The sequence below is a fragment of the Argiope bruennichi genome, chromosome 9 (genome assembly GCF_947563725.1).
Source record: "Argiope bruennichi chromosome 9, qqArgBrue1.1, whole genome shotgun sequence".
NCBI lineage: Eukaryota > Metazoa > Arthropoda > Arachnida > Araneae > Araneidae > Argiope > Argiope bruennichi.
The window spans coordinates 99404437-99431823 of record NC_079159.1 but is presented as its reverse complement, the minus strand read 5'-3'; the positions used below and the strand labels follow the sequence as shown (position 1 = coordinate 99431823).

The 27387-nt window shown below is 39.4% G+C and overlaps 1 protein-coding gene across 5 annotated transcripts in view; it reads right to left on the bottom strand.

Annotated features, from left to right (window-relative positions):
- Positions 1–27387, bottom strand: part of LOC129984683 (P-selectin-like) — a 100328-nt gene that overhangs the window by 42725 nt on the left and 30216 nt on the right. For all 5 annotated transcript variants that reach the window (XM_056094617.1, XM_056094616.1, XM_056094620.1 and 2 more), the window contains exon 3: positions 440–567. In XM_056094617.1, coding sequence (XP_055950592.1) covers positions 440–567 — 128 coding nt within the window. The remainder of the gene's footprint in view (positions 1–439; positions 568–27387) is intronic.

The following is a 27387-nucleotide window of genomic DNA, read 5'->3' as shown; positions in this document are numbered from 1 at the left end:
TATATAGTAAATTGAACGAAACGATCTGAACAACAGTATAAGTTTGGTATGACTATCAAAATTTGAAGATTAAAAATGTTTTGTTTGAGAAGCTTTTAAGAGACAAGTTACTTAAAATATTTAATTGAAAATTGTAGCGAGCGGTAATACTGGTGAACCGGCTGGTCGCCAAAGGCGGCTAGTATATAATATTCATATGAATGATTAAATTTCATAAACGGGAAATGTTCGAATTTTTATCATTTCGTTCTAACTTTTTTAACACAACTTTTGATGCATAATGAAATTTCGAGACTCTACTGAATCTTTTATAAACCCAATTGCTATAAAAAAAAAATAAGAATTTTAGCTAATTCAAATAAAACATAGAGCAAAATAATAAATAATGCAGATGTAAAAATTTTATCCTAATAATTAGAAAATAAATAATTAATATTACCGTCTCTGCAGGTAGGTCCAAAATGACCGGGTGGGCATGTCAAACAGAACTCGTAGTTATCTTTACATGTTTGGCAGTTGGCCCATCTTTCACATGAATATTGCGGAATCACAGCTTTATTGCAACGCCTAAAAGAAAATGTACATATGGTAAAATGATGATTTTGAGTGGTCAAATAAACTCAAAATTTGATAAAACATATTTCTTCGTTAGGTGGGATTGATTGAATACCCGGGTCCAGTACTTTGTTTATTAGAGAGTCTCAATCTGAAATTTCGCTTAAGGGATGGACCTATTTTCTTGTATAAGTTCTTCAATTTTCAATCTAAGCATATACATCTTTCACATATCAACACTTCTAGAAAAAAAAGGATTCATTGTGATTCTTGCTGTTGTTGTTGGGTTTATTGGCGCAAGAGCCAATCTTGGTCATACTGCGCCAAACGTATGGTTTAATTCCATCCTAAAAAGTATGTGGTTAAAATTTTAAAAGCAGACGATTCAAGTAAAAATTAGACATTTTTAAAAGTAACAATGGATGTATCATTTTCAAACATAACAATGATTTCAAATGTACAAATAAAAGAAAATTAAAAAATAATTTATATGTGGATATAGAACTGAATAGCTTTTAAAAAGTTAAAAATATTCGGGTGGTAATTCTCACCCACCAAGTCAGCTAAAGTTAAAGACAGTGAATGGAAGAAACGAATACGATGAGAATTAAAAACAGGGCACTGGACCAAAATGTGATATACTGTAAAATCCAGTTGACAAGTGGGACATGTTGCTGCTTTTTCGCCTAGAATTAGATGCCTGTGAGTGAGGCGGGTGTGTCCTATACGGAGACGAGTCAGTTTGACATCCATCTCACGTATAGGGAGAACAGGCCACAAACTAATGGTAGGTTTGATAGAACGTAGCTTATTTTGAACTGAAATGTTCCATGTCTCCTGCCAAGAAGAATATGTGTGATTAAAAACAGCCGTCTTAACATCAGAAAATGGAAGTCCGATTCTTAAAAACTCCGTCGCAGATTTTGCAGCCAAGTCGGCTTTTTCATTACCAAAAATGCCCACATGACCCGGAACCCAACAAAAAATTATATTAAAACCGTCGTTTTGTAATAAACGAAGTGTAAACAAAATACAAACAGCCATCGGATGCATCCGATAATGATAATTAGAAAGTGTTTTCAAGGCGCTCATGCTATCGGAATAAATGATAAAATTACGCTGAGTAGGAGGCGAGATTGTGATTCTTGCATTGCAGTAAGAAAGTAACTCGAGCACTTCAATAATCTGAGATCCAATAACTCCTGAATTCGTAGAAAGTAGAGGGCTGGTCAGGAATGTTTATTTTTTATCACATTTTATAGAGAATTAAGGCGCTTTCAAATAAATCCAATATTAAGATTCTAACAACGTCATTCCAAGCCAGCAGGTTTCAATATTCTTGGGTAGTAAGTTGTATATAACAGTAAAAAATTAGTTAGTAAATGGTTGACGTTATCTATCTTTCACATGAATATTTTAAAAAGCTTCTATCAACATCTAAAAAGGGGGGAAATAGGCAAGTAATATTTTTAAACAAATGTAGGATAGACGTATAGAAACAAGTTATTTTTTACCATAAAACCTATGATCTCGGAACTCGGAGAGTGACTAATACAAAGGTTCTTTGTCAGTAAATTAAATAAAAGAAAATATACCATAACATAACGCCATCCCGTGCCTCCGGTGCCTAAAATACGAAGAAAATATACCAGACAATATGGGCAACACAGATTTAATGGAATATAAATTCGTAAATGCTGTACCCGACTTGTGACGTTAACATTCATACAACTGTGTTATTGTGGTATCGTGAATTGTTGTTGTTTCTAATTCCAGGTGTTATAGCTGCGCTATACCACCTCCATGAAACCAAAGATCTCTAAAAAGTGCAAAAACAATAGTGGATCCTTTAAAATCTCAAAAATCGTAAAATTTAAACACTTAAGAATGTGATTGGGGGAAGCTTGATCTGCCTTGCATCAAGGAAATTCAGCAAAGATCCTCCGTTCGTGTTGGAAGGTAAGGGATTTGGTGTGTCCACTCAAAAACGCGAGAGACATTTGCTGTTTTCTAAAGATATTTAGGAGGTGACACCAACCAGGACTCTTACCAAAGTACCAAGGGTGAGCAGGTGGGACTCTCCAAAGTGCACTCGACTCCATCTTTTTGATAGAGGAGATTTCAGAATAAGTTAGTATTGCATCACCATGAAATATGTCAGCTGAGGCAGTCTTAGCCAAGTTATCCGCTAAATCATTATTATTTAAACTAACATGTGAGGGAACCCATTGAAAGTGTATAGAGTGATCAGCGGAGAGCCTGGCAATAAAGTCTAAGATATTCATGCTACTCTTGTCCCCCACTTTCGTCCAATGAGAAAGGTGCTGTATAGAGGCACGACTATCCGTTAAAATCCAAATGCCTCCGGAGACAATTTCAGAGGACGTGTCGATTTATTGAAGTCCCTTATAGATTGCCCCCTCAGGGGCTCACCTACTATAGGTGAGTACGGGTGTCCCAATCCCGAGGTACCCAGGGATCTATACTCCCTTTATGTTTCCACTCCCCTACGCCCTCTGCTTTCTGCTGTGTCTTTCCTTCCCTCGACGGCAAGCGAGGGAGCTCTCCATGAGAAGCTGTCGCCGCTCTGTTTGCTTCTTGCTTCTCATGGACAGCCAAAACCCCACGTGTTGGCCGTGCGTGGCAACCCACTAGAAAGACGGGTGGTGCACTGTGGTCCCCGGTGTATCAATCGGCTGGTACCTAGTCACCTGAGTGGCTAGTCTGCTAGGGATCAAGCAAAGGGGTTACTCCTTGGGCTTGGCGTTAAGGGTGGTCACTGTCCCCGGGGGTAACTCCGAGCGTATAGGTTCCGGCTAGCACCAAGGTAAGCGCCGAGGCTGGGAATGGCCAGAGCCGGTGGCTGCCTTCCCTTGTTGGGCTCCGTGGTGGGCGGTGCCGTCGGGCCCGAATATTCAACAATGTCATATGGGCTCCTCCAAGAAATCTCCCTTCAGTGGGCATCATTCTAATTACAAATCCTTCACTCACCATTTTGACTCCTTTTTTGTTATCAAGCGAGTATCCGATAAAAACGATACATTTAACTCTGTTTCACCTTTTTTGGTCCAAAAAGCAATATCGGCGACAGTCGGCGAAGTTGCATCAATCCGCAAAATGCGTTCAGGCGATTTGCTGGTTGAAGTATGCTCTAAAAAGCAAGCCCAGCAAATCATTAAACTAAAAGCATTGGCCACAATACCAGTTACAGTCTGTTCACATGCATCTCTAAACTATTCGAAAGGGGTAATAACATGCGGAGAACTATTTAATGTACCTATAGAAGAAATAACGAAAGAACTATCGTCGCAGGGAGTGACACATGTACGCCAGATAACAATTAGGCGGGATGGACAACTCCTCCCAACAAAGCATTTTATTCTAACATTCCATAGCCATCAGTTACCTGAATATATATGTGCTGGCTATATAAAATTACCTGTACGCCCGTATATCCCCAATCCATTGAGATGCTTTCAATGCCAGCGTTTTGGGCATTCGAAAACTAACTGCCGCGGGACTATCACTTGTGCCCGCTGCGCAGAAAAAGGTCACGATTGTCAGCAGTGCACTGCACCAGAAAAGTGCACAAACTGCAATGGCAACCACACATCATATTCTCGTTTATGCGAACGCTGGCAACTGGAAAAACGAATAGTTGCAACTAAAATAAAAGAAAATATTTCATACCCAGAAGCCAGACGGAAAGTTTTGGCCCAGACTCCTAAACCTGGTCTTAGCTATGCATCTGCGGTCCAAAAGTCCTTCTGTGAAAACTGTTCCTGCCCAAATTGCTCAAAACACACTTCCCATAAAAAACCTCCTGAAAAAGCATCTGATTCAGAAACAGAAAATTCAACTACCAGTGCTCCTGAGCCTGTCAAATCAAAAACTTCCAAACAAAAACCGAAACCTAATAAATCTCGGAAGCTAAAACTTTCTAAACGTGGCCTATCTGAAAAAGACCTTTCTCCAAAATTAAAAAAATCAATTTTCAAAAATTCAGTCGCTCTTGGTCTTGCTAATCGGGGCATAGTCCACAAGGACTTAACCTCAATTTTTGGTGGAACGTCCAAAAGCCCTGAGCTCATATCACTTCATCCATCAGAAGAAGAGGATGACGATTTAAAAATGAGTTGCGAAATATCGCAACCCCTTAACACTGTTCCAAATTTTTCTGCAACAAGAACCTCTTAATGGGTACCTTCTTATCATGGAATTGTCGCGGCCTCCGGTCCAAACTTTCTGACATCAAGTCCATCTTAAACACATTTCATCCTGCTTGCATTGGTGTCCAAGAAACCTTTTTGACACCAAGAATTCCCATTAAATTGCGTGGTTATAACTGTATTCGGAAAGATGCAGGCACTGGCTCTCACAGTTCTGGTGGTGTCTGTATCTTTACATCAAATTTATATCCGAGCACATCTCTCACTTTGAATACAGCTCTACAGGCTGTGACTGTACAAGTTCATGTACGATCATTGGTCACAGTCTGTTGTATTTACTTGCCACCTCACGATGTCATTAGCCAACAAGATCTTGATGATTTAGTGGACCAGCTTCCTAAGCCTTTTATTATTTTCGGAGATTTCAACGGACATAGTACCTTGTGGGGTTCGGATAGTACAAACTCTCGTGGGCGGCAGATCGAACAGTTTATGACTAATAACTGTATCTGTCTGCTCAATAATAAAGAGAAGACGTACTTCCACGAACCCACACGTAGCTTCCATACAATTGATCTGGCCATATGTTCTCCTGAACTTCTGCCATTGCTGACCTTTGCAGTGAGCAGAGATCTTTATAATAGTGATCATTTCCCTATTATTGTCTCCCATGCTGATAGAGGTGGTGTGACTCATTGTCCCCCCCGTTTTCTATTCCAGCGGGCAGACTGGGGTGCCTTCATGCGATTGGCAAATGTCACCGAGACTATGGTGAACACTTGCGACATCACGGAAGCAGTGCAACATGTCGTTGATAACATAATAAGTGCAGCAAATGCCACCATTCCGAAGACTTCCCCACGTTTAAGAAAATATCGTAAACCGTGGTGGAATGAAGCTTGTCGCGACAGCTATAAAAACCAAAAACGACTTTGGAATATTTTTAGAAGATACCCGACAACAGAAAACCTTGTTGCTTTTAAGCGTGCCAAGGCCCTTGCTCGTCGAATTCGTCGCCGTAGTCAGAGGGAATCTTGGATTAAGTTTGTATCATCTATCACATCCTCCACTACCAGTAAACATTTGTGGAAAAAAGTTAAGGCTGCTAATGGGATATACAGTGAAACCACCATACCTATTTTAAATATAGGAAATGTGGCGCACTCAGCCCCATTAGATGTTGCCAATATTCTCGGCCAAGCATTCGCACAAGTGTCCGCAACGGATTCTTATAGCTCTTCATTTCTGGCAATTAAGAATCGCGCGGAACGGTTGCCTCTGCGCTTTAATGACCGATGCACTTTTCCATATAACTGTGAATTCCGGATGTTTGAACTGGAAACGGCCTTATCTAATGCCCATGATACAAGCCCTGGACCAGATGGTATAACATACAATATGCTCCGCCACTTGAATGCAACTTCCCTTTCAAATCTGTTACTATTATTTAACAGAATTTGGACTGAACAGAAGTATCCCTCACAATGGCGCGAAGCTATTGTGATTCCGATATTAAAACCTGGTAAGGAAGCATCCAACCCTCTGAACTACCGACCAATTGCTCTGACAAACTGCCTCTGCAAAACCTTTGAGAGAATGGTTAATGCACGTCTCATACACGAATTGGAGAAACAAGGATGCATCTCCCCGTTGCAGAGTGGTTTCCGTAGAGGTAGGTCAACTTTTGACAACCTCGTACGATTGGAAACCCAAATACGCAACGCATTCGTCAGGAGGAACCACCTAGTTTCCATATTCTTCGATATCGAGAAGGCCTATGACCGTGCTTGGCGCTTTGGCATACTCTCAACACTTTTTAACATTGGTTTTAGGGGAAACCTCCCCATATTCTTACAGAACTTCTTATTAAATCGGACTTTTAGAGTTCGTGTTGGAAATGTTTATTCAACTCATTTTAATCAAGCTGAGGGAGTTCCACAGGGTAGTGTCCTCAGTGTCACACTTTTTATCGTCCACCTTAGTCAAATTTTAACTTATTTACCTTCATCTGTTCAGGGATCACTTTATGTCGATGATTTGCAGATCTCATGCGAAGGCAGTAATATGAATTTAATCGAACGACAATTGCAAAATGCCATTAATAAAGTTGTAGATTGGTGCGATAACAATGGGCATACTATCTCTCCTGAGAAGAGCAGATGCGTACATTTCTGCAGGAAAAGAAACATTCACCAGGATCCAAGTATTTGCATTAAAAATACCCCTATTCCTGTTGTGAATGAAATTCGGTTTTTGGGAGTGTTTCTTGATCGGAAGCTCACCTTCCTTCCGCACATCTTACACCTACGGAAGAAGTGTGAAAAAGCATTGAATATTTTAAAAGTTCTGTCTAAAACATCTTGGGGAGCTGATAGAACCTCCCTACTCCGTATTTATCAAGCAGTCATCCTTTCTCGTATTGATTATGGCTGCATGGTGTATGGCTCCGCACGCTCTACAGTTTTGAGGCGACTGGATACCATTCACCATGCTGCTCTAAGAATCTGTTCCGGAGCGTTTCGCATCTCTCCAGTAGAAAGCCTGTATGTCATTTGCCATCAACTTCCTCTTCATTTAAGGCGTTTGAAGTTATCTATTTCATATTATTACCGTACAAAATCTGTTCCCAATCACCCCATTTGTCAAATGAACCTTCCAGTTAGCCTTCGTAGACTATATGACGCCCGTCCTTCTCACATTCTTCCATTCAGTGAGAGAGCAAAATTGCTCTTACGTGATTCGGGTCTTTCAATTGTCACCATCATGACAATTGATTCATTTTGCTTTCCGCCTTGGGATGTCCCATACTTCTCCTTTCTGAATCCATTTGCAGGATTCGATAAGTCTTCTACTGCTTCTATTGTTTACCAGCAGATTTTTCTTTATCATCGCTGTCAGTATTCTTCTTTCACACCAATCTTTACAGATGGCTCCAAAGCAGATGGGCATGTCGGCTGAGGCATCATAATTCCAGCTGATACTCTGAGCTATCGCCTACATAATTATTCCTCTGTATTCACAGCTGAGTTGGTGGCGATTTTCTGTGCTCTTCGCGAAATCTTGCCTCTTTCTGAGCGTAATTTTATAATTTATACTGACAGTCTGAGTGCTTTAGAAACACTCTCTCATTATCATTATCAGATGCACCCAATTGCCATTCAAATTTTGTGTACATTACGACTCCTAGAAAATAGGGGTTTCAAAATTATTTTTTGTTGGATCCCAGGGCATGCAGGTATATCCGGAAATGAAAAGGCAGACTTTGAAGCCAAATCTGCAACATTATTTCTATCGCAATCGCTTCCATATTGCGATGCTAAGAGGTCTCTTGTATGTCAAATCTTTTCTAAATGGCAGATGGCAAGGGATCTGCAGATCAATAATAAATTACATTTCATCAAACCCACAATTGGTTTATGGCCCATTCTTCCACAACGCGAGGCTGATGTCAAAATGACTCGCCTCCGTATAGGACACACTCGTCATACTCACCGTCATCTCCTTTTTGGTGAGAGAGCGCCAACGTGTTCCAAATGTCGTACTGAACTTAGCGTTAAACATATTTTGATCGAATGCCCTGAATTTAATGTTCATCGTCGTCACTTCTTCCACTCGTCACTTAACATGCAAGACTTGGTGGGTGAAACATACCATCCAAATATTTTTAAATTTTTAAAATCTATTCGGTTTTTTACTTGTATCTGACATTTTTATCATTCAACTGTCTATTACTGAGCTTTTAACAGCATCATTTTTTTCTCTTTTGGAGTAATTTTGTTGTCTTTACTCAATGTTAAATTTGAATTTGGACAATTTTTTTTAAAAAAAAATAATTCATTAATTTTTATCAGAACTTTCTATTTTAAATTCTAGAAAAATATCTTGTATTATGAGATGAAACCAAAAACCATACGCTTGGCGCAGTATGGCCAAGAATGGCTCTTGCGCCAATAAAATCGCACAACAACAACCCTTATAGATTGCAATAAGTTCGGGCCTGAATACAGAACTGTTGACATGATTACTAAACAAAATATCAGTAGTTCCTTCAGGAGTCTCAATGTGCACGCCTCTACCAGAAACGCCACTATCTCCTTTACTGCCATCAGAGTACATTTTCAGAGTCAAAGATGGAATGCTATGAATTGTTTCCTGAGACATTTGTCTAGTAAATTCAGGTAACTCTGACTTTCTGCTAATCTTGGCCAAGAGATCAGTATGGAAATGAATTCGATCAGGGTCAAACTTAAAATTCCAATAAGGCTTTAAGGAATGTGATTCCACATCACCAGAAGGTAGACCCATCTCTTTTGCAAAGGGTTTGAGTTTGAGTTTGATGCAGTTTACTGGCGCTAAAACCATTTCTGATTATGCAGCGCCAATCATAAGGTAAATGCATACATATGGTTCATTAAAAAGGTACATGGTCACATTTTAAAAGGTTTTTCTTCTCTAGAGCAGAGGTTTTGAATAAACTGTTATAAAGATTTGAAGCATTAAAAGAGAATGAACAATACTCATATAAAATAGAAGAAGCCTATCATTTTCAAGAAGGTAAAAAGATGAGGATGAGGATCTTTGTTAAGGATGTCTTTTAAAACTAGGTGAGGCGAATGAAAACATTGAACTCGTTGAGAGTTAAAACATAGGCATTCTATAAGAATGTGTCGGACTGTCAAAAGGCATTGGCATATTGTACATCGAGGGGCGGGCTCCCCCAACAACAAATGTTTATGTGTAAGTCTCGTATGGCCAATTCTAAAAGCGAGTAATAATTGTATCCAATTTTCTGCTAGGTAAACTGGGCCAAAATTCGATGGAATGCTTAATAGAGTGAAGCTTATTTACCTCTTTTCTGTCCCATTCGGATTGCCATTCCAGATTTAGAATGGTTTTTATGTATCTCTTGATGTCGTTAAAAGGAACAGGGTCATTTAAAAGGCTGGTAGCCGATTTCGCTGCCTCGTCAGCCAATTCATAGCCCGGTATACCCACATGTGAGGGAACCCAGCAAAATAGGAGTGAATAACCTTTACATGTAAGACTATCGTGCAATTCATGAATTTTAAAAGTTAATACATGACTGAAGCGATGGAGTGATGTTAAGGACTCCAAAACACTCAGCGAGTCTGAATAAATAATATAATTGTCGGGGGGACCATTAGAAATTTGTGATAATGCATAAAGGATTGCAAAAATTTCTGCTGTAAAAACCGAACATGATGGATGAAGATTATGGAATTGACAAAAACGCAAGCAAATGAAGTATGAGAAGAGCATTTTGAACCATCTGTGTACACTGGAATGAAATTTTTGTATATTTCTCGATGATGTGCAAAAAGCTGCTGGTAAACTGCAGGAGCTGTGTTAGACTTGTCGAAAGTTTTAAATGGATTTAAGTATTTTAATCCATGAGAACTCCATGGATTGAGATATTCTGAATTGGGTGTAATATGTATATTATCCAAGTTTAAATTTCTTTGAATATTTATTGCTCTAGTGAAAAATGGAGGAATGATGGATGATCTTGCATTTTGCAAGCGCAGTATAAACTGATTTTGTTTGTATTTAAAAAAGGGATGTTCGGGAAGAGATAAAATTTTAAAATAATATTGAAGAGTAAGCATTTTGCGTCTATAGTCGAGAGAAGGCTCAGAACACTCAACATATAGACTTTCTACAGGTGAAGTATGGAATGCTCCACTGCAAAGTCGCAAAGCAGAATGATGAATGGGGTCAAGTATTTTCAACACACTTTGTCTGGTCGATCCATATATCGCACATCCATAATCAATTTTTGAGAGAACAGCTGCTCTATACACGCGGAGAAAACATTCTCTTGAAGCACCCCAAGTTGTATTTGAAAGCACTTTTATGATGTTTAGGGTTCTGTCAAGCTTTTTGCGTAATTGCATTACGTGTGGTCGTAAAGTTAGTTTTTTGTCGAATATAACTCCCAAAAATTTAAATTCTTTGACGACATTAATTACTTTGCCATCCAACTTTATCTCGGGTTCTGGATGGAGACGGCGTTTTCGACAAAAGTGTATGCATGATGTTTTTTCCGTAGAAAATGTAAATCCATTAAAACCATTCCTGAATTCTGACCATTCCTGAATGACCATTCCTGAATTCTGTTCACAGCTAATTGCAGTTGTCGTTCTATAAAATTAATATTATTTCTTGTACAAGATATGTACAGGTCATCAACATAAAGAAAGCCTTTCACAGAGAGTGGAAGTTGTTGTAGAATGCCGTTTATTCTTAGGGCGAAAAGTGTTACAGTAAGAACACTCCCCTGGGGTACGCCCTCTTCTTGAACAAAATAATCTGACAATTGATCACAGATTTTTACTCAATTTTCTTAGTTTTAAGAAATTTTGGATAAATATTGGTAAATTTCCTCGCAGATTGCATTCATAAAGATCACGAAGGATACCAAAACTCCAGGCACGATCGTATGCTTTCTCTATGTCAAAAAAGATTGCTACTGTATGCTGTCTGCGAATAAATGCGTTTCTGATTTCTGTTTCTAATGCGAGGAGGTTATCTAATGTCGAACGTCCCTGTCTGAACCCGCTTTGAAAGGGACTTAAAATCTTATTTGTTTCCAAAAAAAAAAAAAAAAAAAAAAACACGAGGCGTCTATTTACCATCTTCTCAAGAATTTTGCATAAGCAGCTGGTAAGAGCGATTGGTAGGTAATTACGTGGATTTGAGGGTTCTTTTCCAGTTTTTAGAATGGGTATAACAATAGTCTCCTGCCAAGATGATGGGAAAGAGTGTTCACGCCAAATTCTATTGTAGAGAAATAGCAAGTTATGTAAGGAGGTATTAGATAGGTGCTGTATCATAAGATAACTGATATTATCTGGACCGGGAGACGATTTATGAATTTCCGAAAGACAACGCTTTAGTTCAAAGAAACTGAAATCTGTGTTGTAGGGAGTACATGAAGATGATCGAAAATTAAGTTTTTGATTTTCAACTGCAGTTTTATTGTGTGAAAAGGGAGTCGAATAATTTTTACTGTTTGAAATTTGAGCTAATTCGGAAGCAATACAGTTTGCGATGTCTTTTAAAGATGTAACAGGAACACCATTATTATAAAGAATTCGTATACTTTTAGATCTAAAAATGCCGCATGTTTTTTTTACTCTTTCCCATAATTTTTTGCTTGATATTGTAGAGTTAATGCTATTGACATACCGTTCCCAAGATTCTCGCTTGCTACGTCTTTGTATTCGACGCGAGTTAGCTTTGGCTCGCTTATATTCTATTAAGTTTGCAGTTGTTGGGTTTCGGCGAAATCGACACCAAGCCTTCCTTTGTTTTTTGTGTGCTTCGTGGCAATCTGAATTCCACCAGACCTTCCTTTGTTTTTTAAAAGTGTTTGAGCATTTACTTATCGAGAGATCAGCTGCGGCAATTAAGATTTCAGTCACAGTATTAACAGCGGTATCAATATTGTTTTTAGAGACCATTTCTTCATTTATGATAGCGAGAGAATTAAATTTACTCCAGTTGGCTGAGTTAAAGTTATAGTTTGATGTTCGATGAATAGAAAAACTCTGTCTTCTTATATCTGATATAATTAAAGGGAAATGATCGCTATTATGCAGATCTTTATCAGTACTTAAAGTAAAATAAGGTACAAGGTACGGAGAACATATTACGAGATCAATGGAGTGAAAGGTTTTGGTTGGTTCGTGAAAGTACGTATATTCATCTTTGTTAAGAATACAAAGATTGTTATCATTTAAGAACTTCTCTATCTGCAGACCACGAGCGTTAGTATCTGTATTACCCCAGAGGGGGCTGTGGCCATTCATATCTCCAAGAATTATAAAAGGTTCAGGAAGCTGGGATATGAGGTTATTAAGGTCAGTTTGATCAACGAATGTATTTGGTGGTAGATATAGACTGCAAACTGTGATTAATAAGTGAGTGTGAATCTGAGTAGCTACTGCTTGCAATGAAGTACTTAAAGTTAATGGGGAGGACGGGAACGAGTTCGAGATTAGCAAAGCTACTCCTCCTGAAACTCTATTGCCCGAACCAGTTTTCTGTATGAGATTATAATGTTTCAATGAAATTGTTTCTCCCGGCTTTAGATAAGTTTCTTGGAGGGCAATGACGGAAGGTTGGCGAGAGTTAATGTTGTCTTTTAAATCTGAAATTTTATTTTTAATACCACGACAATTCCAAGAAACAAAGCTTGCCATGCTGAAAAGCAAAAGGAAGGAAAAGAACAGCAAGCTCAGGAACTTTTTGAAGAAGATGGAAGAATATCTGTCTCGCTAGCTGTAGACAGAATATCATCATCCGATGGATGAATATTAAGCGGTGGGTCAATATTTAGTGGGTGTTTTGTTGCCTTTCTCGTTTTCTTCAAAAAATCATCTTTAGATACTGTTCGATTTTGTAAATCTTTATTTTTCTTTAATGCAGCAAGACGAGCTCTTTTAGCTGCCTTAGTTTCTTTTATAGGTTCTGGTGTTTTGACATTGGAGTTATTCTTGCGATTTGGTATATTAATGGTTAATTTTTGCTGAAGAGATTGGGGTTTATTTTTCTGAGAAGGTGATGTTACAGAAATTGTTTTCATAGAAGTTGACGGCTCTTTTTCTATTTGTAAAGGATTATCAGAAGACGTAGAAGCTGATGATATTGCTGGTTGCAATGATTTTTTCCCTGTATTATTTGAATTTGCTATGAAACCACAATGTGCGCACTGTTTTAAAACGGAGGAATAAGCAAGTCCTGGTTTAGAGGTGCGATCGGTGACTAGTTTCCTAGCTTCGGCAAATGAGATGTTTTTTCGAACTTTTGTTGTTTGTATTTCTTTCTCTATAATCCACTGAGGGCAAGATTTTGAAAATGCTGGATGATCTCCCTGACAATTTTTGCATTTAAAGTCATCAGGAATGCAGTCAGAGGAATCATGTCCGGGCATAGAGCATTTAGCACATACTGTTGGGCTCTTACAGGCATGCCGTGAATGACCAAATTTTTGACAATTGAAACATCGTATCGGGTTAGGAATGTAAGGTTTTATCGGACATCTCAAATAGCCTGCTTTAATGGATTTTGGTAACTCAGGAGTAGAAAAGGTGAGAATAACATGCTGCGTGGGAATTAATTTGCCATCACGTTTGATATTAATTCGTCGAGCTGCGCAAACCTTTTGATCTGATAACTCATGTACAAGCTCAGATTCAGAATGCTTTTTAAGACCTGGTTGAGAAATTACTCCTCTTGAAAAGTTTAAATTTCTATGAATTGAGACGTTAATTTTTAGGTCACCTAATGTTGTTAGTTTACTAAGAGTTATCGCTTGAGATGGGTTTGCTACTTCTATTAGTAAGTCACCAGATTTCAACTTTTTTATGTTTTTTACCTCTCCAATGTGTGATAAGATTAGTTTATTTACAAGAAATGGCGAAATTTCATGAAACGTTTCATTAGTAGACATTACAAAAAACTTAGTATCAGCGGAAACAGCGGTGAGATTTTGAAAGCCCATACAAAAAGGACAATAGGTTCGGGTCCCAACGGCACCGGCCACCACGGAGCCCAACAAGGAATGCAGCCACCGGCTCTAGATCTTACCAGCCTCGGCGCTTACCTTGGTGCTAGCTAGGACCTATACGCTAAGAGCCACTTCCAGGAACGTCTACCACCCTTAACGCAGAGCCCCAGAAGATGACCCCTTCGCTTGATCCCATTGAGCAGACCAGCCAAATGGCTGGTATACCTGCCGATTGATACACCGGGGACCGAAATGTACCAACCGTCTAATGGGTCGCCACGTACGGCAAACACGTGGGGTGTTTGGCTGTCCATGAGAAGCAAGAAGCAAACAGAGCGGCAACAGCTTCTCATGGAGAGCTCCCTCGCTTGCCGTCGAGGGAAAGAAAAAACAAAGGTGACAGCAGAAGGCGCAGAGGAGAGTAAACCTAAAGGGAGTAAAGATCCCTGGGTACCTCGGGATTGGGACACCCGTACTCGCCTATAGTAGGTGAGCCCCTGAGGGGCTTTTGCAAAGGAAAAAGGGCTGTTTCTTTAAACGCTTATTATTATGTCATGAATGAAGATAAGCAGAAGTTTTGTGCTGATCATTGAAGCTAAAGAGCTTGTTGTAATATTTTGAAAGACAATAACTTCTTCTCAGAGAAAGAGGTGGTAGATCACTCTCGTATAGTACAATATCATTAGGACAGCTATTACGAAGGCCAGTAATTATTCTTGAAGCACTTAATTGCACTCTTTCAAGTTTGTCTAAGTTGGCTTTTGAGGCACAAAAGTGAATTGGGAAACCATACTCTAGAATTTGTATCATCAGAGAGATGTAGGTGGTTCTCAGTGTATTAGCGTCTGCACTTCAGTCTTGTCCAGAAATATATTTAAGTATGTTGAGTCTTTTCCTACATTTATTTACAAGAGCCTCTATATGTCGGTTGCACAATATCTCTTGCCCCTCAGGGGCTCACCTACTATAGGTGAGTACGGGTGTCCCAATCCCGAGGTACCCAGGGATCTTTACTCCCTTCATACTTACTCTCCTCTACGCCTTCTGCTATTTGCTTGATCCTTCCATCCCTCGACGGCAAGCGAGGGAGCTCTCCATGAGAAGTTGGCGCCGCTCTGTTTGTTTCTTGCTTCTCATGGACAGCCAAAAACCCCACGTGTTGACCGTGCGTGGCAACCCATTAGACGGGTGGTGCACTGTTGGTCCCCAGTGTATCAATTCGGTCGGTAGCTAACCACCAGAGTGGTTAGTTTGCTAGGGATCAAGCGAAGGGGTCACCTTCTGGGGCTCTGCGTTAAGGGTGGTAGACGTTCCTGGAAGTGGCCCTTAGCGTATAGGTTCCGATTAGCATCAAGGTAAGCGCCGAGGCTGGGGATGCCTAGAGCCGGTGGCTGCCTTCCCTTGTTGGGCTCCGTGGTGGGCGGTGCCGTCGAAACCCGAATATGAATTGCACTTTGCATGGGTCTTTTCGAAACGTCTTTGTCCGGATATTCAATTACTGAAAATACTCCTTTTATCATCTTACATACTGACAAAACCTTCCATAAAGTCTCGCCTTTTCTCATTCAGAAACTTATTGCCTCAACCATTGGAGAAGTCAAAAATACTAAGAAACTTAAATCTGGAGATTTATTGATTGAAGCAGCCACAAAATCACAAATATCTGTTCTTAAAAATTTGAAGTATTTAGGAGAATTTCCTGTTGAAACGTATGCTCATAAATCATTGAACTATTGCCGTGGTGTTATTTCCGAACTTGATCTCGAATCTGTTTCCCCCTCAGGGGCTCACCTACTATAGGTGAGTACGGGTGTCCCAATCCCGAGGTACCCAGGGATCTTTACTCCCTTTCAGTTCGCTCTCCTCTACGCCTTCTGCTTTCTGCTGTTTTTCATTCCCTCGACGACAAGCGAGGGAGCTCTCCATGAGAAGCTGTCGCCGCTCTGTTTGCTTCTTGCTTCTCATGGACAGCCAAAACCCCACGTGTTGGCCGTGCGTGGCGACCCATTAGAAAGACGGGTGGTGCACTGTGGTCCCCGGTGTATCAATCGGCTGGTACCTAGTCACCTGAGTGGCTAGTCTGCTAGGGATCAAGCGAAGGGGTTACTCCTTGGGCTTGGCGTTAAGGGTGGTCACTGTCCCCGGGGGTAACTCCCAGCGTATAGGTACCGATTAGCACTAGGGTGGATGCTGAGGCTGGGAATGACCAGAGCCAGTAATTGCCTTCCCATGTTGGGCTCCGTGGTGGGCGGTGCCGTCGGACCCGAATCTCTTATCATATCGTATGGGCTCCTCCAAACGTGGTCCCTTCAGTGGGCGTAAAGTAATCAAATTTTCAAACACCACTTCTCAATATTATGATAAATTCTTTGTCATTAAGCGTGTTTCAGAATCACAAGAAACTTTCAATTCCGTTTCACCATTCCTTGTACAAAAAGCTGTCGCAGCTACCGTCGGTGAGGTAATCTCAATAAGGAAAATGCGTTCTGGAGACTTACTAGTAGAAGTCGATACCAAAAAACAGGCTCAAAATATCCTCAAACTGAAAGCTCTAGCCACCATACCTGTTTCTGTAAGTCCTCACACATCGCTCAATTTCTCCAAAGGTGTCATAACTTGCGGAGAATTGTATAACGTTCCTTTAGAAGAAATAAGTTCAGAATTAAAAAAGCAAGGTGTGACTAATGTTCGCCAAATTACAATTCGACGAGATGGCCAGCTCTTACCGACAAAGCATTATATACTCACCTTTCACAGTCCCCAGTTACCCGAATCCATATATGCAGGTTACATAAAGCTTCCAGTTCGTCAATACATTCCAAATCCATTAAGGTGTTTCCAGTGCCAGCGATTTGGCCATTCGAAGGTTAATTGCCGCGGGACAGTCACTTGCGCCCGTTGTGCCGAAAAAGGGCATGATAGCCAACAGTGTACCGCACAAGAAAAGTGTATTAACTGTGATGGCGACCATCCCTCTTACTCTCGAACCTGTTCGCGCTGGAAACTAGAGAAAGAAATAATTACCATTAAAATAAAAGAAGATTTAACATATCCAGAAGCAAGGCGTAGGGTTGAAATACAGACTCCTACTCCTGGAATAAGCTATTCTTCCGTTCTTAAAAAATCATTTTGCACAAACTGCTCTTGTACCAACTGCAAGAAACAAAATTCGACAACAAAGCCTCCAGAAAAAACATCTGAATCAGACTCTGATAGTTCAACCAAAAATGTTCCAGATTCTTCTAAACAAGATCCCGATACACATAGAAAAGCCCGTAATAATAAATCTCAGACCTCACTGACGCTGAAACTCGCGAAACGTGGACTTTCGCAAAAAGATCTTTCCGTAAAATTCAAAAAATCGAATCTACGGAATTCAGTCGCTTTGGGATTAGCAAATCAGAATGTAGTCCATAAGGATTTAACCACCATTTTTGGTGACACGCTAACCAACCCAGATTTTAAGCTCCATCCATCTGAGGATGAAGATTCACTTGATATGAGTTGCGAAGATCTAGCAACTCCAACAAATGCACGTCCTCTTTCTTCATCAAAACCTCTTTGATAATGGGTACCTTCGTCTCCTGGAATTGTCGCGGCATTCGCTCCAAACTGTTTGATCTCAAGACCATCATCAACCAGTTTCATCCCATATCTATCGGTGTCCAAGAAACTTTCTTGACACCCGATATTGCAATTAAATTACGTGGATATAACTGTGTTCGGAAAGATGCAGACACAACATCTCGCAGTTCTGGCGGTGTCTGTATTTTCACATCCAATCTATATCCGAGTACGCCTCTCAATTTGCATACTTCTCTTCAGGCTGTGGCTATACAAGTACATGCAAGAACTTTGGTCACAGTTTGCTGTATCTATTTACCGCCTAATGATATCATACCTCAACAAGAACTTGACAATTTAGTGGATCAGCTTCCTTCACCCTTTATCCTTCTTGGAGATTTCAACGGCCATAGTACGTTGTGGGGTTCGGTTAGTACAAATTCTCGTGGGCGGCAGATTGAGCAACTTATTGCTGACAACTGTCTCTGCTTGCTCAATAGTGAAGAAAAGACTTACTTCCATGAACCCACACGTACCTTCCATAATCTTGATCTGGCCATATGTACTCCTACACTTTTGCCATTGATGACATTTTCCGTTGAGAAAGATCTATACAATAGTGACCATTTCCCAGTTATCGTCTCATATGCTGACAGAGGAAATGCAACCGCATGCCCTCCTCGTTACATTTTCCAGAGAGCAGACTGGGATGCATTCATGCAATTGGCACATATCACTCGGGATATGGTCAGTATATCAGACATATCGGAAGCAACGCAAATTGTAGTTAATACACTAATAAATGCCGCAAATATCACCATCCCAAAAAGCTCCCCATGCCCAAAAAAATTTTTCAGACCATGGTGGAATGAAGCTTGCCGTGACAGTCACAAACAACAGAAAAAATTATGGAACATCTTTCGAAGGTACCCAACAACTGAGAACTTTGTCGCTTTTAAAAGAGCCAAAGCGCTGGCTCGTCGCATTCGCCGTCGTACTCAGAGGGAGTCATGGATAAAATTTGTATCATCCATTACATCCTCTACATCTAGTAAACACTTATGGAGGAAAGTAAAGGCCGCTAATGGAATTTATAGTGAATCGTCCATCCCTGTATTAAAAACAGGAAGTGAGATACATTCTGCTCCATTAGACGTAGCTAATATTCTAGGAAAAGCATTCGCACAAGTTTCCGCAATAGATTCTTATAGCCCTGATTTCTTAGCAATTAAGAATCCCGCGGAACGGTTGCCATTGCGTTTTAATGATCGAAGCACTCACTCATACAACTGTGAATTTAGGATGTACGAATTGAAAGCAGCATTATCCAAGACGCATGATACCAGCCCCGGGCCAGATGGAATCACATATAATATGCTTCGCCATTTGAGTAGAACTTCTCTTTCAAATCTTTTAATGCTATTTAACAGAATTTGGATTGAGCACAAGTTTCCTTCACAATGGCGTGAAGCTATTGTAATTCCAATCTTAAAACCCGGTAAAGAGTCATCGAACCCTCTGAATTACAGGCCTATTGCTTTGACAAATTGTCTTTGTAAGATCTTTGAGCGCATGGTCAATGCTCGCCTTGTGTATGAACTGGAGAAACAAGGATGCATCCCCCCGTTGCAAAGTGGTTTCCGAAAAGGTAGATCAACTTTTGATAACCTCGTTTTATTGGAAACCCAGATACGCAACACATTTGTTAGGAGGAACCACCTTGTCTCCATATTTTTCGATATCGAGAAAGCGTATGACCGTGCATGGCGCTATGGTATACTATCCACACTTTTTAAATTTGGTTTTAGAGGAAACTTACCCATATTTTTACAAAACTTTTTATCACTTCGTACTTTTCGTGTTCGTGTTGGTAATAATTACTCAAATAATTTTATACAAGCTGAGGGTGTTCCACAGGGAAGTGTCCTCAGTGTCACACTTTTTATAGTTCATCTGAGTCAAATTTTGTCTGTTTTACCACCATCTGTTCATGGAACTCTTTATGTTGATGATCTGCAGATCTCGTGCCAAGGTAGCAATATGAATCTCATAGAGCGACAGTTACAAAATGCAGTCAATAAAGTGGTAATTTGGTGCAATAATAATGGGCACGCAATCTCTCCTGAGAAGAGTAGGTGTGTTCACTTCTGCCGTAAGAGAATAATTCATCCAGATCCAAATATTTACATTCGAAACATACTTATTCCAGTGGTGGATGAAATTCGGTTTTTGGGAGTCATATTCGATCGAAAGCTTACCTTCCTTCCGCATATTTTGCACTTGCGGAAGAAATGTGAGAAAACATTAAATATACTGAAAGTGCTCTCCAAAACATCATGGGGTGCTGATCGAACCTCCCTACTCCGCATTTACCAAGCAATAATCTTGTCCCGTATTGATTACGGCTGCATGGTGTACGGCTCCGCACGTCCTACGGTTTTACGGCGATTGGACACCATTCACCACACTGCTCTGCGGATTTGCTCCGGAGCATTTCGAACCTCTCCAGTAGATAGCTTATATGTCATTTGCCATCAGTTGCCACTTCATTTGAGGCGTCAGAAATTGTCTACATTACTTTATTTTCGCTCGAAATCTACCCCAAATCATCCTATTTGTCGCACGGTTCTCCCTGTTTCTCTTCGAAGGATTTACGAGTCGCGACCTTCTCATATTCTCCCCTTTTGGGAGAGAGTCAAAAGTTACCTACATAGTTCGGACCTTTATAGTGTTACCATTAAGTCATTTGATTTTTATTCCTTTCCCCCTTGGGATACTCCGGAATTTTCTTTTCTGAACCCTTTTTTGGGATTCGATAAATCTTCAACTAATCCTGTTATTTTCCAACAGCTTTTTCATCAGCACCGCTGTCAGTATTCTTCTTTTACACCGGTTTTTACAGATGGCTCGAAATCGGATGGACACGTTGGTTGTGCCATTATAACTCCATCTGATACACTGAGCTATCGTTTGCACAACAGTAGCTCTGTATTTACGGCTGAGTTAGTGGCAATCCACTGTGCTCTTCAAGAAATCTCTTCTTCTACTCAGCTTAATTTCATCATTTACACTGACAGCATGAGTGCTTTGGAAACACTTTCTAATTATCAGATTCAGATGCACCAAGTTGCGGTCCAGATTTTATTCACATTAAGAATCCTACGAAATAGAGGTTTTAAAGTCATTTTTTGCTGGGTTCCGGGGCATGTAGGTATTTACGGCAACGAAAGGGCAGATTTTGCTGCTAAATCTGCATCAACCTTTCGAACACACTCACTTGCCTATTCTGATGCCAAAAAGTCCTTCACAAGTGCGCTCTTTAATAATTGGCAACGATCATGGGATCTGCAGATCCATAACAAATTACATTCAGTTAAACCGACAATTGATTCGTGGCCTGTTCACCCTATACGAGAGGTTGATGTCAAATTGACTCGCCTCCGTATAGGACATACTCGTTTTACACATAAACATCTCCTTTTTGGCCAGGCTATACCAAAGTGCTCCACATGTCGTGTAGATTTTACCATAAAACATATTTTAATCGAGTGCCCATCCTTTAATTCTTCTCGTTTATACTTTTTTAAATCATCTTCATTAACTTTACAAGACCTGGTGGGTGAAAAATTCCACCCAAACATTTTTAAATTTTTAAAAACCGTTGGTTTTTATACTTGTATATAGTATTTTTTAACGTCTATTCAGGCTCGACAATTCACATCAATTCATTGAAATGTTTGTTTTTCGAATTGGATTTTTTTTTTCATTTATGAATTTATTGACATTATACACTCTTGCCCTTTTAGTTTTATTTGCATTTTTTAATACCTTTTGCTACTATATTTTAAAGTGTGTGTTTATATAATTTGTTTTATGTTTTTTTTTACCATCTGCTTGGCGCAGCATGGCCAAACATGGCTTTTGCGCCAAAAAACCCAAACAACCAACCAACCAACCAACCTCGAATCTGTTTCAGAGTATGAACTTGTAAGTGAGCTAAAAAGCCAAAAAGTTTGTGAAGCCCGCCGAATAAAAATAAAGCGTAATGGTCAATTAATTCCAACGAAGCACATAATCTTAACTTTTTGTACTCCACAGCTTCCGAAAACTATTCTTGCTGGTTATGCACGATATAAGGTTCGCCCTTATATTCCAACTCCTTTGAGATGTTTTAACTGTCAGAGGTTCGGCCATTCGAAAAACGCTTGTCGAGGTAAACAGACTTATTCCCGCTGTGCATCCCTTGGACATTCGAGTACAGAATGCAATGCAGATCCCAAATGTGTTAATTGTGATAATCCCCACACCTCAGATTCCAAGGATTGCGATAAGTGGAAAATGGAAAAAAAAATTCAAGAATTCAAAGTAACTAAAAATTTATCATATTCTGAGGCAAGGAAACTTGTGTATCCCCAACCTTCCAATACATCAGCTTCATTACCCTACTCACGAGTAGTCAAAAATACTATTTCTGGTTGTACTCAGACAGATGAAAAATTAACTCGAGTTGTTTGTCCTCCACTTACAAAGTTACAACCTTTCACAACTAATAAATCACAGCCAGATACTAATCCATGTACTCCCGTTATTGCTCAACACCTTCCTTCACGAACTGCAAAGAATCTTAAGAAAAAAGGAAAATCAAAATATGAAGTGAGAACTGAAAAAACGGAAAGTAAAATGTCTCCAGTTTGCAAAGAAACAAACCTTTCGAAACTTGCATTTGATCCAGCAGTTTTTGGAACTGATGTTCCTCAGCCAACTGGCGAAACTAGTAATGTCCCATCCGGTGAAATACCACAGGACTTGAATAAATTTAAAACTGTTACATATAAGAAAAAATATAAAAAAGATCACAATTCTGAAAATATATCGAATTCTAAATTCTGGAAGACTTCACCTCGACAAGTCTCCCAATCTATGCCAGCCTCTAATTTTAGCTCTTCGCAGACCATAAATTCCAAATCAGCTGATAAAATGGATGAAACCAACTCCGTGTTTGAAACCATGTGCACAGATAAGCCCAATCAAAATACTGACACTGAAATAGAATCGGATAATACTATTGAATACAACCCTCACGAAACAATCGATGAAACCCCACCTGCTCCGGAACCTTCTACCGATTTCACTGCAGTTAATGAAACTGTTTTTAGACAAAGTCCCCAAAAATGTACGGTTCAATTGGTTGATCTTAAAAAATTCTACAATGAATCTTCAAATACACCTATTCGTAACAAATACTTAAAGAAACATCGAATAAAGAGATTACAATGAATTTTTTAACTTGTTTTTGAAGTATATTGTATATGTTTTAATGTTATGAGATTTGCATTCTCACGTTTTAATTTTCATTGATATTTTAATGTTTTAACATTTTTGGAAAATTTTCCCTTTCTGGGATATATCTTGCGCTAGTATAATATTCACTTTCTGGGATATAATTTGCATTTGTAAGAATACTGATACTATTCCTTATTTGTTTTTCATTTTATCACGAGAATTTGTAATTTTAAATTGTATGTCTGAATTGTACTTGACATGTTTTTTGAATACCAAACGTCTAGCGCAGTATAGTGTTTATTTACCATAAGCTTGGCGCAGCATAGCCAAACATGGCTCTTGCGCCATAAAAATCCAATCAACCAACCAACCAACCAACCACAATATCTCTTGATTGAGAACGTAGCCAAAGTATTTGGAATTTTTTGTATAATTTAATTGACAGCCATTCATAACACCCCTTGGCTGATAATTATAAAGTCGTCTGTTGATAGTAAAGAAAGTAACCAAGGACTTTGAGGTATTGAAAGTCAGTTTGTGTTTCAACAAAAGCACATACGTCAGTAAGTGCAAAGTTGAGGTTAGATTCAATTCTCCCTATGTCAAAGGCAGAATGCCACAAGATGATGCCAACAATCCATCCCTCTTCTGGATGATATAAAGCTGTTTCATTTCTGCATCTAATTTATTTAGCTTAATTTTGTCAGTGATGTTGTTTGAAGCAGAAATAGCTTGGAGTAACAAATCTATTTTTGCAAAAAGGGCAGTCGGGAAAGCATCCTTAAACGTTTAAAACCTTTTCAATGGCATAATGTTACCTCTAGGGATGTAAAGCCGGGAAGCGTGGTTGATAATACTCTTTATAAATTGCCATTTCTGTTCCAGATTATCGCTAATTGGATGAGAGCCAAGTAAAATTTCGGTAAGTAGTTTGAAGTTATTCCAATTATCTTTCTTGAAGTTCCAGTAATAACTATTGGACTGCAAGGAATACTTGCAATCCCTAATATTAAGCAAGATGGGTAGGTGATCACTGCCAATGCTATTCAGAACATTCCAATTGCAAAGCTTATATAACTTCGGAATAGCTAAAGTGATGTCCAAGGCCTCAGGAGTTCCATAACTAAAGGAAGTATGCGTTAGCGAACCGTCATTGAGAAATATCAAAGCATTATCATCGGCAGCTACAAGCAGTTCACAGCCCATGTTGTTATTATAGTGGAACAACCCCATGACAGGTGTTTAGCATTGAGATCACCGAGAAAAATGGTGTTCTTATTTGTCAAGTCAAGGAAATTCAGAGGTAGCTGAGCCTGATTAGGAGGGTGATACATACTGAAAATGTTGATTGATCTTTTCTTCCATACAACAGAAATACCCTGAAGCTCAAAGTCACTGTTTTGCACTGGAGTGTCAATCTTCTTGAAATTTAAATCTCTGACGAGGAAGGCAAGGCCACCTCCCCCTCCACTGGCTCTATCCTCACGAAATACAGAGTAGCCTTTTACTTTAAGAACAGAATGCTCACTGAGCTCAGTTTTTTGCAGGGCTATGATCTGAACGTCATGCCACACGTAGGAGACTGTAATCCACTTGTCAAACGAGGCCCTCTTCCAAACCACGTTCGTGCTCCTGATTAATCGTGAATTTTTTTTCTTTTAAATCTGTGTCGAATATCTTTCTTAATTTACTGACAGAGACTCCTACAGTAATCGCGAATATGGCGTCATGGCATTTTGCAAATATTGAAGAGTTTTGGTTTTAGAGGTAACTTACCTATTTTTATACAAAATTTTTTATCTTTTCGTAATTTTAAAGTTCGCATCGGATGTACATTGTCCGATTCTTTTATCCAATCAGAGGGGGTTCCCCAAGGCAGTGTTTTGAGTGTAACATTATTTATTCTCCATATATCTAATATACTTTTAGAATTGCCTCATTCTGTCAAAGGTACTCTCTATGTGGACGACCTGCAGATCTCTTGTCAGGGATCATCTATACAATTAATCGAAAGGCAACTTCAAATCGCTATTAATAGCATTCTTGCATGGTGTGAAAAGAATGGCCATACCATATCACCTACCAAAAGTTACGTTGTACATTTTTGTAGGAGAAGAGGCTTGCATCCAGACCCTGATCTTCGCATTCGCAATCATTCCATACCAGTTATGAATGAAGTACGATTTCTTGGGATAATTTTTGATCGCAGGCTGACCTTCCTTTCGCACATCTTGTGTTTGCGTAAGAGGTGTGAAAAATTATTAAACATATTAAAAGTATTATCTAACACCTCATGGGGAGCAGACCGTACTTCTCTCTTTAAAGTTTATGAATCTGTAATTCTTTCTCGTATTGATTATGGTTGTACTGTGTATGGTTCTGCATGTGCTTCTAATCTGAAAAAACTCGACCCTATCCATCATTCTGCCTTAAGAATTTGTTCGGGTGCCTTCCGCACATCTCCTGTTGATAGCCTTTATGTGGAGTGTCATCAAACTCCTCTCCTTCTCAGACGGCAGAAATTATCAATTCATTACTACTTGAAAATCTTGTCAATACCCAACCATCCTTTGAGATCTCAGTTTGTAAACCAGTCTCTCGACAGACTTTATAATGCCCGTCCTTCTAGAATACGTCCCTTCCTCGATCGCACCAAAAAAATGTTGCTAGACACGTGTTTTAATAGTTTACAAATCCAGCAGGATACTATTCATCACTATCCACCTTGGAATGTACCCTCTGTCCGACTCTTGAATCCATTTGACTATTTCAATAAGAATACCACTAATCCAGTTGTTCTACAACAAATCTTTTATTATCATCGTTCTCAATATTCTGACTATAGAGCTGTTTTTACAGATGGTTCAAAAGCAGATGAACATGTGGGTTTTGGAGTCATTATTGATGATGTCAGTTATAGTCGCAAACTTTCTCCCTTGTGTTCAATTTATAGTGCAGAAGCAATGGCAATCCTCCATGCTCTGCAACGTATATCTTGTAGTCAATATAAAAGATTTTGTATTTATAGCGACAGTATGAGTGTATTACAGAAATTAAAAAACATTGAAAATGCCACTCACCCTATTTTATTCAATATAATCGATACAATCTCCTCATTGATAGACAGAGGCTATAATATTCTCTTCTGTTGGATTCCCAGCTATGTCGGTATTCTAGGCAATGAGAAGGCAGATACTGAAGCCAGAACAGCTTCTGTTGCTTTGGACCATTCTGTCCCCCTAGCAGATATACGCAATTCCGTGAAGAAATATATCCTAGCAAAATGGCAGGAAAGATGGGATTTGCAAATTAACAACAAGCTGCATCGTATTAAGCCTATTATTGAACTGTGGTCCATTCTTCCTAATCGAAGATTCGATGTTAAATTGACGCGTCTTCGAATTGGACACACCCATTATACTCATAGACACTTACTCTCTAGGGATTCTGCACTAATGTGTTCAACGTGCAACGAAAGTCAAACTGTAGACCATATTTTAACAAAATGCCCTGATTTTAACTCTTCACGTTTACACTATTTTAAAACAGACGTTTTAGACTTGAAAGACTTAGTGGGTGAAAGACCCCACCCAAATTTGTTTCTTTTCCTGAGAAATATAGGTATCTTACCTCTAATTTAAGTTTTAATCAATGTTTTACTGTTTTTTGAGATTTTACCTGTTTTTAACGCTTTGTAACAGTATGGCTTCATTCGATTTTTTAAAGAAAAGCTGCAACATTATTTAAAATCTTCGATTAATATTAATTTATATTACTTATTTTTGTATTTTTAAATTGTTTCATACATTAACCGTGTGTTTGGCGCAGCATAGCCGACACCGGCTTTTGTGCCATAAAACGCCAAAATCCAATCCAATCCAATCCTACAGTAATCGGCCCCTCAGGGGCTCACCTTCTTTAGGTGAGTACGGGTGTCCCAATCCCGAGGTACCCAGGGATCTTTCCTTTTCCCAGGGGGTTTACCGGCTTTGGTAAATACGGGTGTCGCGCCCCCGGGTTACCCTAGCGATCCATCTCTTATTTTTATTTTCTAATTTCTATTTTTATGAGTTGAATTGATATTTCCTTTCAATATGTTTTGGTGTTTTGGTTTTGATTTTGGTTATAAACTAAACCCATGTGTTGGCCGTGCATGGCGACCCGTTAGGGGCAAAATGGAATCCTGGGGTCCCTTGCGTTCCCTTTGGCCCACGCTGCTCCGTAAGTCGGGCGGCAGGAATGAGCCCGTTCTTGTCAATCGGCTGGTGGTGCGTTTTCTTTGGG